The sequence below is a fragment of the Diabrotica virgifera genome, chromosome 7, assembly GCF_917563875.1.
Source record: "Diabrotica virgifera virgifera chromosome 7, PGI_DIABVI_V3a".
Classification (NCBI taxonomy): domain Eukaryota; kingdom Metazoa; phylum Arthropoda; class Insecta; order Coleoptera; family Chrysomelidae; genus Diabrotica; species Diabrotica virgifera.
The window spans coordinates 236214407-236228919 of record NC_065449.1 but is presented as its reverse complement, the minus strand read 5'-3'; the positions used below and the strand labels follow the sequence as shown (position 1 = coordinate 236228919).

At 32.8% G+C, this 14513-nt stretch overlaps 1 protein-coding gene across 1 annotated transcript in view; it reads right to left on the bottom strand.

Annotated features, from left to right (window-relative positions):
- The window catches only part of LOC114325739 (uncharacterized), a 30850-nt gene that overhangs the window by 2491 nt on the left and 13846 nt on the right, over positions 1 to 14513 (bottom strand). The window contains exon 2 of the mRNA XM_028273871.2: positions 11507 to 11612. Coding sequence (XP_028129672.2) covers positions 11507 to 11612 — 106 coding nt within the window. The remainder of the gene's footprint in view (positions 1 to 11506; positions 11613 to 14513) is intronic.

Genomic DNA, 14513 nt, shown 5'->3' with positions numbered 1-14513 from the left:
TTTTCCTCCCTTGAATGATTACTGCAGACAGATTACAGTAAACTTCATTCTCGGAAGGAAAAGTAGCACTTTCCTCCCTTGTTATACAAAAAGCTATTAATGTTAGGTTAGAAATACGAATTTTTAGTATATCACAACGATGAATAGATGCTGAGAAAAAGTTGTAAATTTTTGTCACTAAGGAAAAGATAGAAACTGCAAATTGTGAGGCTTAAGCAGCATCGTTCACGACTAAGTTGAGTGAATGGCTAGAACAAGGGACAAAAATGCTCAAATGCTCTAGGATTCATTTTCAAAATTCTGTTTTGAACTCCCAAGTTCTTTCCTTTCATGTTTGCCCCATTACCATTGTCCTCTCATATCTTCCAAAGGTTTTACCAGTTTATTCAGTTTTTGCAAAATAACTTCTGCAAGTTTCAAACCAGTGCAGTGAACCTAAATCGACAAAACGTGCAACAATAGTCATCTGTTCCACCCCAGAAATATCAGGTGTATAATCTAAAATTATGCTACAAAACTTCAAAAAGTTCAAAATTTTATTTTTGATTTGATCGTGGCGGAGCTGAATAATTTCGTTTTGAATACGTTTTCCCAAGTAGTGATGCTACTTTTGTTACTACCATTCGTTGTTCTCCTAATGTGCTCTTGTAAAACAAAATAAACTTTTCCAGAGCTCAACAAGTTTTAAAATATCATCACTGTTGTGATGAAAATTTTTATCAGAATCGCCCCTCACTATTCTGATTCCACTATTCATATGCGATGAAGAAGAAGGCGGTGTTGTCGATTTCCCGTCGATTGGGCCTTGCAATTGTTATTGTTTCACTTACTTAATTCTCGTTTTTACAGTTGCATTTTTGCCGCCCTTGTTCACAATATTAAAAACGAATTTATTATTTCTTCAATTTCAAAAATTGGCTGTCCTCTAAAATTTGCCGCCCCTAAATTTTGCCGCCCTGGGCAGCCGCCCAGTTCACCCACCCCTGGGGCCGGGCCTGCATCTTACATTCCAATGCTTTTCTTTACTCTTCAATTGCCAATTATGCTAGAAAACGTCTGACTGTCTGAGTTCTTTTGCCATCTGCCCACGATTAATATACAATAATATCTAATACCTTACTCAAGTTATTGTGACATAGAAGACTACACAGTATACTATTCGGGATCAGAAAATGGTAAATATGAAAACGGAGTTGGAATTATCACTAGACTCCGGATTTCTAAGCATAATGCTTATGGTAAATAATATAAGCAGGACTATTTTTTTTTAAATATGAACGAAATATGCAAAAATAATTTATTTTGACACCACTTTTTTTATGCTTTTTTGCTTTTTTTTAATTTTTATGCCTTTTTTGAATGTTTGTGCTTATTTGGTGCTTTTTATGTATTATTATCATTTTTATCTAAATCTAATTCACTGTACGTGTCTAGCACACGGCACGGCCTGAATCGCGTTGCTGAGACTATACAGCTGTAATTTCCACTTGTTAATGAGTTGATAAAAATAGCAAAAAATTTTCATTAAAGCTCCTTTAAGGGTGCAACTTTTTAGAAAAAGTCCCTAACACTCCATTACCACCGGAACTAGTGTTATCTAGGTGGGGGTTAGATGCAGCTTTATGTTACGCCGAATATTTCGAAAATTTTAAAAGCTTATAGGCCTGGATCCCACGTACCAAAAGAAAATTGAATAATTGCAAGCTAAAAATGTGTTAACAACTTAACGGTGTCTAGTCAGACACACTTTGATGTATGGGAAAACTGGAAAATGAGAAATTTTAATTGCGGACCAGGTTAAAAATTTGGAATTGACAAAACTTTCAATTGATTTGTTACCCTTTCATTTAACTGTCTTGCAAAAATCAGACTGGTATTTATCACCTAAACTAGACACCTTTAAGCTATTAACAAATTTTCAGCTTGCAATAATCAACTTTTTTTTAAACGCGGGATCCAGTCCTATTATAGATATTGCTAGCAAATCGATAAAAGATTGTCAGGATGTTTTAGGTTAAACAGAATTACAAAAGAGTATTGTTTTTATCAAAAGCAACTTTTATTTTGTTAGTGAAATAATAAAATATTTGAAGAAACAGCTAATGCCATTAGTTAAGTCGATCCAAAAAATAAACAGTTTTGAAAAAAAGATGGAAGGTATCCCTGGAAAAATTGGTCAGATAGTATTAACAAAAATCAAAGATGTATTCAAAAAACGAAGAATTTCAAAAGATGAAGAAAATATTTTCAGTTTTAAATGAACACGTTGGCAGTACCCTGCAGTAGTGGCAAAGTATAAGTATGCACCAATAACTACTATTGTGGACGTTGAAGGAAGCTTTTCGATATACAAAAATGTTTTGATTGACAGCCATTTAAATGAGTATCTAGTTATTTCATGCTTTAAAAAAATAATATTTTCCTTCATCTAAAGCGTGTCGATAAAAATTAGTTTAAACCATTTTTGTTTCAGTTATCTATTTTTTTTTTATTTTATTTTATTTTTGAATTTATAATAGATACTTACTATTTCTTAAGCTAAGCTTAGAAATCAGTTTAGGCTTATTTTCGTAAAAAAATGGTTTGTCAAAATTTATATGCTATTTTCATGCTTTTTTTGTATAATAAAATGCATTTTTTCATAAAATCGTTAGCTTTTTAAGCGCTTTTTTTGCGCTTATTTATGCTTTTAAATCCGAACTCTAATTATCACACATAAAAGTATAGCCTAACATGTCAACGACTTCATACCAGTGAACGATAGAGCCCTCAAATAAAATTTAATAAACAATTTTTGTCCTGGTAAAAGGTGTATTAGTTTAAAAAGCCCCTATATAGGGCTACAAACATAGAAACAAAACGTTTTCAGTATGTAACAACAGCATCATCAGTGTTACCTAAAATAAGTCATTAATCAAGACAAAATGTTACAGTTAAATGATGACCAAGGTAAAAGCAAAGTTTGGTTATACTTATAAGAACATGGTGAGCCACCCAAAAATACAAAAGTAAAAACCTTTTAAAAATAGACTAAAAGTCTTATACAGGGTGAGTCATGAGGAACTGTACATACTCCTACCTCGTATAGAGGCTCCTATGGGGAATAACAAATGACCATTAAAAAGTGTCTGCTCCCATTGTTTAATAATATACAGGGTGAGTTTCGCATTTTGACAGAAATTTTTATTCGTCATAATTTTTGAACGGTCAGATCGATGTATCTCTTATTTTGGCCAATCGTTACACTATTGCCACCTAATCAACTGATTTATTCAAACAAGGAAAAATCAGGTCCGGCTTTAAAAAATTAGTTCGTTTGTGTCTTAGAAAAAATTTCACCCTGTATACGCTTTTTGAAAACTCTAATATGAGTTTTACAAATTAGACAAATAGGCAATTAAAATGACATAATTATTTTTTTCCGCACACAATTACTTAATTTTTTATAAAAAAATCAAATTTGACTATGAATTAAAAGTTTGGTGAAGTGAACCATAGATTTAAAAAAATTAACTTTTATTACAAAAATTAATTCTTTTTGAACAAATATTTAATTTATGTTACCATCTAATCAACTGATTTATTCAAACTAGAGAAAAATCAGGCCCGGATTTAAAAAAATAGCTCGTTTTGGTCTTAGAAAAAATTTCACCCTGTATACGCTTTTTGAAAACTCTAATATGAATTTTACAAATTAGACAAATAGGCAATTAAAATGGCATATTTATGTTTTTCTAAAAGTGAAATCATGGTTTAACTCGCTACAACTCTGTTACATTTTAATATTTTTTTTTCTGAAATTTTTACAGCACATATCTCTTACCATTTTGAAGACTATGAAAATTGTTGTAGACTTTCAGTCCTCTTCTCGTAAAAGTTATGAATTTAAAAAAATAAAAGGTGCAGATTCGTGAATTGCAAAGTTAAATCGCAAACATTAAGTGAAAAAATTTAAAATTTATCTATTTGATCACGTTTATGTTAAACTATAGAGTCCAAAAGAAGTGTTATGGGGAGTTTTAGATCTAGACGTGTTATAAAAAAAACTGGTAAAACTTTTAATTTTAAGAAAAACGTTGGTTTTTAAAAATAAATTTTTGTAAAAAAAGTTAATTTTTTTAAATCTATGCAAAAACTGTGCCAAACTTTTTATGCATAGTCAAATTTGATTTTTTAATAAAAAATTAAGTAATCGTGTGGGGAAAAAATAAATACGCCATTTTAATTGCCTGTTTGTCTTATTTCTAAAATTCATATTAGAGTTGTCAAAAAACATATACAGGGTGAAATTTTTTCTATGACCCAAACGAATTATTTTTTTAAATCCGGGCCTGATTTTTTTCTAGTTTGAATAAATCAGTTGATTGGGTGGTAACATAAATTAAATATTTGTTCAAAAAAAATTCATTTTTGTAATAAAAGTTAATTTTTTAAATCTATGGTTCACTTTACCAAACTTTTAATTAGTCATAGTCAAATTTGATTTTTTAATAAAAAATTAAGTAATCGTGTGGGGAAAAAATAAATGTGCCATTTTAATTGCCTATTTGTCTAATTTGTAAAATTCATATTAGAGTTTTCAAAAAGTGTATACAGGGTGAAATTTTATTTAAGACCAAAACGAAATAATTTTTTAAATCCGGGCCTGATTTTTTTCTAGTTTGAATAAATCAGTCGATTGGGTGGTAACATAAATTAAATATTTGTTCAAAAAAAGTTAATTTTGGTAATAAAAGTTTATTTTGTTAAATCTATGGTTCACTTTACCAAACTTTTAATTCATAGTCAAATTTTATTTTTTTTTTAAAAATTAATCAATCGTGTGCGGAAAAAAATAAATATGCCATTTTAATTGCCTATTTGTCTAATTTGTAAAATTTATATTAGAGTTTTCAATAAGCGTATACAGGGTGAAATTTTTTCTAAGACCCAAACAAACTAGTTTTTTTAAAGCCGGACCTGATTTTTTTCTTGTTTGAATAAATCAGTTAATTAGGTGGTAATAGTGTAAAGATTGAGCAAACTAAGAGACACATCGATCTGACCGTTAAAAAATTATGACGAATACAAATTTCTGTCAAAATGCGAAACTCGCCCTGTATATTATTAAACAATGGGAGCAGACACTTTTTAATGGTCATTTGTTATTCCCATAGGAGCCTCTATACGAGGTAGGAGTATGTACAGTTCCTCATGACTCACCCTGTATGTGTAAAAACATAGTAAAAGCCAAAGTATGGATATAAAATCCTGTGGATATGGCCTACGGACAACACATGACTCCCACACGTGGTAAGTGGGTTACTAGGTAACAATTAATTAGGTCATTATGTTAAAAGAAGTGAAAGACGACTGATAAGTGATTAGTCGAGGAAATGAAGCATTTTGGCTCGCAATTTTTTCGTCCAACATGGATTTACTTGAAATTTTCACAGAAGGTAGGGAATAGTCCAAGGATCATTTTCTATATCATACCGCTGTACGCTAAAACCTTGGGGATGGTTACCACCCCATCTCGGGGATGGGAATTTTTTATTACATTTTAACCATGTAAATCGATGTAAAAAGTAATTCTAAGAAAAAAATGTTTTGTACATTTTCTTCGTAAAACTAATATTTTTCGAGTTATTCGCGCTTAAACGTAACAGTTTTTCGACGAAAAAATTAACTGCTTTAGATGGTTTTTTGAGAATACCTCGAAATATGTGCATTTAATCAAAACAACTGTGGATATCAAAATTGTATCTTTTAGTAACATAAATCAAATTCTTTTTCTATAATATCTTTAAGACCAATACAAATCAAGATACGGCATGTTAAAAGTTAGCTTTTTCGTCAAATGCATAATATTTAATGTTCAAAGCCAAAATACGGGAAAACTTTGCATTTTTTGAGGAAAATTTAAATAATATTTTTTTAAGTATATAACTAGATCTTTCAAAAAATATTAATAAAATGTTTCTAGCATGAAAATTTAGTGACGTATGATCAAAAAAGTCGGTACCTGCTTTTCTCTACAAAAAAATCAGTGAAAACAACCCCCTAACTACCCTCCCAATTAAAAGTTGGTCTTCACGTTTCAGTAATTTCTTGTATATTTGTATTATTTATACACCTAAGAAGTTTGACCCATTTTAAAGGCCTAATTTTAGAAAAATAAGAGTTTAAAGAAAAATTGAATTTATGCAATTTCGTATTTTTTACTTTTTATTTCAAAATATCTCCGAAAATACTGGAGTTACGAAAAAAATGAGACACTACTAAATTGTTGCTTTTTTAATAACTAAAATTCTCTTATATATAGATTTTACTTACAGTAAACAGTTAGCGAGATATAGCTGTTTAAAACATCTATTTACGAGCAAACACTCCCTTATTCGAGCGTTTTAAACCCACCCCAATTAAAAACTAAGGCATCTTACGGAATTTAATTTACACAGTCTTATAGTTCTTTAAAATTCCTACAAAACCATTTTTAAAAAAACGTTTTATCGACAAAAATGAAGGAGCTATGTTTATAAAACAATTTTTTTTTTCGAAAAATTCGAATAGTCCCCTTATGGAGCGTTTTCAATGTATGTATAATACCACAGAACCGGTTCGTATAATGGAAGATGACTTAAAAACTATTTGTATTTGTATTTGTGCATATTTGTAAATTCGTATTTTTGTGTAAATAAATATGGTTTTGTAATTGTTTAATTCTACTTTTTTTCTATATAGATCTATTAAATTATCTACTTATAAAAATTATGTTATAAAGGGTGGTTTTTAAGGGTTGAAATATATTATATCCTAAAGCACAAAACAATCATTATTTAACCAATCAAAACCAAATTTTACCCATATTAAAGTTTACAATGTTTTTATCTATTTTTTGACACTAAGGGGTAGTTTACACCCCCAAAAATAATCAACGCCCTTGAGCATGATATAGAATATAAAGTACAGGGTAAGATGATCCAAATCCTAAATGTTTATGTGAATCCATGCATGCCGAGATTATTCTTTTAGGATAAGTAAATTTTTTATATATAGCTCCAACAAGGGTGGTTTTAAGGGTTTAAATATTATGGCAGCATATCTTAAAGCATAAAACAATCATTATGTAACTAATAAGAACCAAATGTTGACAATATTAAAGTTTAAAGTATTATTTTATAATTTTTTACAATAAGGGGTGGTTTTCACCCTTAAAAAACCAAAAGCGTACAACGGCTCAATATAGAAAATGAACTAGAGGGTGAAATGAGCCTAATCCCAAATTTTTGTACAAATCGATGCTGGACGAAAAAATTGCGAGGTTTTGCCATTTTTCCAGCTTCATTTCCTCGACTAGATAGTTCGCAAGCGAATCTGTCTGATGTCAGGACAATAAATGTCAATGAAACTTAAAGTTTTATGAAATGTTGGTTACACTAGCCACTAAATTTTAAGTTGTTTATGGTACAAACAATGATAACAGCTAACAGCAGTGTGTTGGGATTATAAAAATACAGGAGTTAGTGAGAATAAATTATCTAAGATGTAAAAAGAGCGAATTTGAATCATTGAGATGTACATGAATTGATGAAGTAAAGATAGGCAAACCAAAATACTATCGGTAGGTTGTGTTAAAAGTAGATAATTATTTGTGACCCAACACAAATGATGGCTGATAAAACTGGCTAAAATAGAGGTGAGACAAATAAATATAGGGATTATGATATCAAATACTGAGAAATCTTGAAAATGCAAAAAACCTGTTTATAAGTTATTAGGATATAGACGGATTCCTCAACACAAATTTAAAAGGATAAAAGGTTGTTGTATAAAAGCTTAGTGCCAATTTCTTTATTTTGTTGGATAACATCTAGGGACATAACGTCCGCATTTGTATATTAACACTTCAAAATACACTTTGTATTTTATTTTTCATCTCATCTCTTGTTGTTGGAATCATTTTATAACCTACATTCTTAAAGTAACCCCAAAAAAATCAGTTTCCAGTTTATTAGATTCTGATCAGTTCATTGAAAAATGAAACTATCTCGAAAACTAATAAATTTAGACATAGGGAATATTGTATACAAATTAAAGTAAGGTAATGGTACTTTTCAATAATGATATAGAATACAGGGTATCCCGTTTAAACTAATGAGAGAATAATGTACTTAAGTTTTAACTCACCCTGTATTAGTTATATAGCAAACTTGCAATATCCATCATTTTAAAATTTTTGACAATAATAAATAAAAAATATGACATCAATAGACCATTGTGGTTGTGCTCATTTTTATTTATACAGTGAGTTAAACTTGTTACGATTTTCATATAAAATTGGTTATAACTTTGGGAATGCCCTGTATAACATACCCAAACTTTATATTTTTGTGATGAAGTTAACAGGATCTATAAGGATGAAAACTCGTTATAATTTATTGAAAGGTGTAAAGTGTAAACAATACTCCCCTCTGCAATTTTTCGTGATCAATCACATCGCGAGAAATCGCAGCAACATATTGCTGCGTCCAAACAGGCTTAAAAAATCAATAAATCGCAGCAATTTGTCATCACAATAAATTGCTAAGACTTATCGCGGCGTCTGAACGCCGCTTAATGGATACAAGGACTAGGAAGAGAGCAATATGTGGTTCGGATCCCTTTCTATTAAAAATAAAATTTATACGCCGCTGAAATAGACAGAACAACAATAAGTACCCAAAGGCCAAAAAAATAAACCTGAAGAACACGAAAATCCAAAAATAAAGAAAATTCAGAGGGAAAGAACTGCCAGAACAAAAGAAGGACACAATACTAGAATAATGAAATAAGATTAAGATGTTAACATAGAAACTCCTAAAGGAGTGATCGTTTTCTTCTTCTAGTGTAGACTCCACTCATAAAGGCTGACTATAACCAGTGCAAATTTGTCTCTATCTTCTGCTTTTCTGAAAAGCGTATGTGTGTAATCCGGTCCAGTCACAAATGTTTTTCAGCCAGTATATTTGTCGTCTAGTCGATCGGACAGCTCAGTGGGACTAGCGGCTGACCGCCACTTCACTTTGCCGTGAATTATGCGAGATCAAGCCCAGCCAGGTCATCGGAAAAACAAAAACAGGCTAACGCGTCAGTACAAAATTCTAAATGTGAATGTGGCGCTTGTGTGTGACTGGAATATGCGGGCGTCTGATTGGCCTATGAGGGAGCAGTACGGTAAGGGATAAGGGCTTGCGGTTCGGTGATAGTCCCCCATACATCCCTACTGGAAGGGTGTTGACGCCTAAAATACCGGTGCATATATATATTTGTCGTCTAACAGGACCCCTTTCTCCATCCATTTTATCAGTCATAAATAGCTGTAATAACTCGTACTCCTCATTTTTAAGTACGTGCGACAAATATGCTGTCTTTCTCCTTTTAATGGTGGTCAAAAGTTCTCTGTCTCTTCCCATTCTGTGCATCACCATTTCATTCATAATATTATCGGTCCACGGTGTTTTCAAAATTCCCCTAAAGAGCCAGATCTCAAAAACTTCCAGCTTTCTCATGAAGTCAACATTAACACTAAACTTCGACACCATAAAGAAGAATAGAGCGGATATAATATTTTACTATCCGATATCGAATTTACAGATTGAGTTTTTGGTTACTAAGAAATTTCCTCATCTCCAAAAAGGCTGCGTTTGATTGTTCTGTTCTTGATCGAATTTGTGATTTCGGATTTAGATCAGCCGTAATCCAATCTCCTAAGTATTTAACTTTGTCCACTTCTTTGATATCTTGGTTTTTGTTTTCTTTTTGTTTATTCTTAAAAAACAAACTTCAATAATAAGTCTAAAAATGAACATCAGTAAGACCAAATTTATGACAAATTTAGTTCCCAGCTAACGCCTAACCTGCCAAAATGAATTGGTAAAATTGATAGAAAAGTACATATATCTCGAACATGAAATCAGAATAAGCAAGGATAATCAGACCTGCGAACTTCAACGATGAATAACACTTGCTTGGGCGGCGTATGGTTCACTAGGAGGACGTCTTTAAAAGCAATATCCCGATAGCTGTGAAACGGAAGACATTTGACTAATGTGTTCCTCCTATTATGACATATGGAGTAGAAATTCTCACGCTCACAAAAACAACAGCACTAAAAATGCGAGTCGCACACAGGCGCATGGAAATATCGATTCTCGGCGTGAAAAAAAAAAGACAGAATAAGGAACCAAGACCTAAGGAACAGAACAGGTATCACTGATGTCGTCGAACGTATAGACAAGTTGAATTGGAATTGGGCAGGTCATTTAGCGAGACTAAAAGACTCAAGATGGACCAGAAAACTAATTGACTGGCGCCAAAGAGAAGACAAACGCAGCAGAGGACGACCACCAACACGCTGGATGGACGACATTAAGCGGATATCTACGAACTGGCAACAAGGCACACAGAACCGTGAAGAGTGGCGAAAAATGGAAGAGGCATATGTTCAGAGACAGAAGAGGTTGCATGACGATTGTTAAACCAAACAAAGGAGTGATAGTAATAAAGTTTCACAGAAAACAGCTTTGATGTTATGAACAATGTAAGCAAACAAGAGGCAAAAGGAATGAAACAATGTGCAGTATACTCAAAGTAGAACACGAAGAAGGCGCGAACAATTTGAGAAGAACGAAGAAAGGCAAACACAATTGGCAAAATAAAGAGGAGGGGAGATAGTAGGTCTTAGAACTCAGAAATTCTCTGACAATATGCCTATTTGCCATATTTTCATACGTCTCATTAAAATTAATTCTGGTGTAATTCCATATAAATACAATAATTAATTCAAAATTAGTCTCAGCATCCGTATGGCTTGCAAATTGTAGAAGCCTTGGAGGTGTAACCAGAGAAGGTTCCCATTGTTTTCATTCTGGTGGGATGTAGAATAGCATTATGTTGTTTTATGTGCCATTAGAGTGAAAACTTAATCTTTTTGCAAGCAGTTGCCGCTAGGGCATCTATGCCATTTCATTCGTTGCAATCCGGGACTGCATGCTGAGGTTTGTTTTGGTTGGATCGGGGAGAGCAGCATATGTGCCTTCTGATGAGAGACTAATAAGTTTCGAAACCGGTAGGGGTGCTTGCAGCGCTCTCTGATTGGACTAGAATATGGTTCGGCTGTGTTTTTGTTTTGCAACGAAATTGAAAATGGTTATTCATTTTTAATTCAAAATTATGGTTTTTTTTAAAAATTGTGTTTTTTTTATTAAATGAAATAAATGATATTAAATTAACAGAATCTAAAAGCTTCAGAGAACATTTAGGCATATATGTTCAGAAAGATGTAAGAAAATGGAATAAAAAGAAAAATATGTGTACACGGTAGTAGTGACTTGTCTTTTTAAGTGTGTTTGAGCATATTATTGGCTTCGGAATCAATGTCCATTCGCCATCTTACCTTGACTTGTATCTTTAGTTTCTACTACAAGCAAATACATACAGATTTGCCCAATAAACACTTTAAATATAATTTGAAGAATTTACTTACCAATATGCATGAAATAGGCGTTTCTAACAATCCTATTTCTGGAATTCTTAAGTTGATAGATTCGAAGAGACCTCCTGAAATGTCGTTGTCGGATACCAATATTCCTCTAAAAAATGTTTATTAATAATTATAAATAGCAATACAATAGTTATAAAATAATTATGCGGAAAAAATGAAGTCAGAGCAGCTCCATCTCAAATTTAGAAACAAAATTTAATGGACACCGCTAAATAACAAGTTGCAGAGGAGTCCCAAATTAAACGTCTTTTTTCTAAACTCAAATAATTATTAATCTTAACTTAAGGGTTGGAATAAATTAGTTTTTTCGTGAATAGGCCACTTTATAGAAAAATCCCAAGATAGGTCGATTTTTATTTTTCAATTATGATTTTTTGACATATTATATGCCATAAGTGTGACGTCATCGATTTGGGTGTGACGCAATCGATGATTTTTTTTTAAATAGGAGTAGAGATCGTGTGGTATCTCTCTTCTTCTTCTTCTTAACTCAGGCGAGACTCGTTAGCCTCTGGCATTTAGGTTTTACCTACAACTCGTCTGCAGTTCCAGAAGAGTCGCTTAGCCCTATTGGTTATATTGGTAATATGAGTATTCCAATTGAGTTTCGAATCCAGGGTTACCCCTAGATACTTAACTTCATTGGTTCTTTCTAGTAACTCTCCAAATAATTTCAGCTCACTCAGTCCAGTAAGCTTCCTCTTATTTGTAAAGGCTACCAGTTTAATTTTAGAAAGGTTCACGGAGAGGGTCTCTTTCAGACACCAGTTCTCTATGTATTGAAGGGCATATCGCATCTGATACGCAACAGTGCTGGGAAATTTTCCCCTAGTTACTATTACGATATCATCTGCGAAACCCTGCACCCAGATTTCTTGGGCGCTTAGCCCATGAATCAGATCATCGACAACTATGTTCCATAATGACGGTGACAGTACACCGCCTTGAGGGCATCCCTTAGTTGCCCTCAGATTTATGGTATCTTAATGGGTATCTGTGGATATTATTCTGCTCTGAAGCATCTGAATAATCCACTTGCATGTTGTGTTGTTGATTTTCTTCCTCACCAGTGCGCTTTGTATAGACTCGATTGCGGTATTATCAAATGCACCTTCTATATCTAAAAATGCAGCAAGGGCGACTTCTTTCTGATGCAGACTCCTTTCGAGTTCCGACACTAGATTGTGCAGGGCGGCTTCACCTGATTTCCCTGCCTGATACGCCCATTGCCGTTGGTGCAGTGGATTTTCATTTAAATTGTTTTTCTTGATGTGTTCATTCAAGATTTTTCCATGGTTTTTAACATGAATGAGGTCAGACTTACAGGCCTGTAGGATTTTGCTAAGGTGTAATCTGTTTTTCCTGGTTTGGGAATAAACGCCACCCTTGCTAAAATGGTATCTCATTTGGAAGGTTATTCAATAGTTATTTAGTAATTTAAACATTCTCATCATTAAAATTATACATCATCATCATCATCATCAATGGCGCTACAATTCTTCGTGAGTCTTTGCCGCTTTTACTATTGCCTTCCATGTTTGTCGGTCCTCTGCCACTAATTCCCATTTTCTTACTCCCATTTTCTCTAGATCTTCTTTGACTGCATCTTTCCACCTTTTCCTACTTCGTCCTACAGACCTTCTTCCATCTGGCATTTCCCAGAACACATTGTTTATAAGAACACATTGATTATTAATTATACAGTGTGGCTAAAAAATATTTTTAGAATTAAATTAATTGATGCAAAAATAATAATCTATGTAATTTATTTAACTGCAAATACATTTTACTGATGTCAGAAAATAGAAAAAAAAATGTTTATTTAACAAATAAACGTTGCTTGCCCCTTATAGTCCAAAGGACAAAACCTCGCAATTTTTACAGAATTTATCGATTTGCTTGAAAATTGGAGAATAAGTAGTGGATAGTCCAAGAATCAAAATCTATATTATGCCGAAAGGCGCTTTCACTATGGGGTGGTTGCCACCCCATCTCGGGGGTGGAAGTTTTGTTATTACATTTTAATCGCAAAAGTTGGTAAAAACGTTCATTTTAAGCAAAAAACGTTGTATAGATTTTTCTGATAAAATTGATAGGTTTCGATTTATTTGCTATCGAAAGTGTTAGTTTTATATCGAAAAAGTCAATGTTTTTAATAAGTTTTCTGCTAATAACTCCAAAAGTTTTCGTTTTATCAAAACAACTTTACTTAACAAAAATGTACCTTTTGAAAAAGTAAACAAAACCGTTTTTTTTTTTTTAATTTTCTTTAAGGCCAATAGTAATCGAGCTATACTTTATTATATGTTGGCTCTTCTTCGTCAAATGCTAAATATTGTAGTTTCAAAGTCAAAAGACGGGAAAACTATGCATTTTTTCGAGGACAACTTGTTTAAACTGAACGAGGAGAAAACTAAGATGATGGCATCAACACCCAACAATAGAGCCAGAAACATCGGTCACCAATTCACTGTTGATAACTCTACCTTTGTAGTGGTGGACAAATTCACATACTTAGGCTTCCTGATCACCAAGGAGAACGTCATGACGGAAGAAATCAAGCGAAGGATAATCCTAGCGGACAAATGCTATTTTGGACTGAGTAGACATATGAGAAGCAGAAACTTAAGCCAAAAAACAAAAAGAACCATATACAAAACCCTCATACAACCAGTGTTGACATATGGATCGGAGACATAGACCATCTCCAAGGTAGATGAAAACCTGCTGCTTATATTTGAACGAAGGATCCTGAGAGGAATATTCGGTGGCATCTGTGAAAATGGTATTTGGAGGAGGAGGTACAACTACGAGGTATACCACAGATATAAACATATATTTGGTGGTAAAGACGTAGTATCTCTTATAAGAATAGGAAGACTAAGATACGCAGGACAACTAGCAAGGTCACAGCATAGCAACCCTCCTAGAAGAATCTTTATGTCACAACCTGTGGGAAGTAGAAATAGGGGTAGGCCAAAATTTAGAT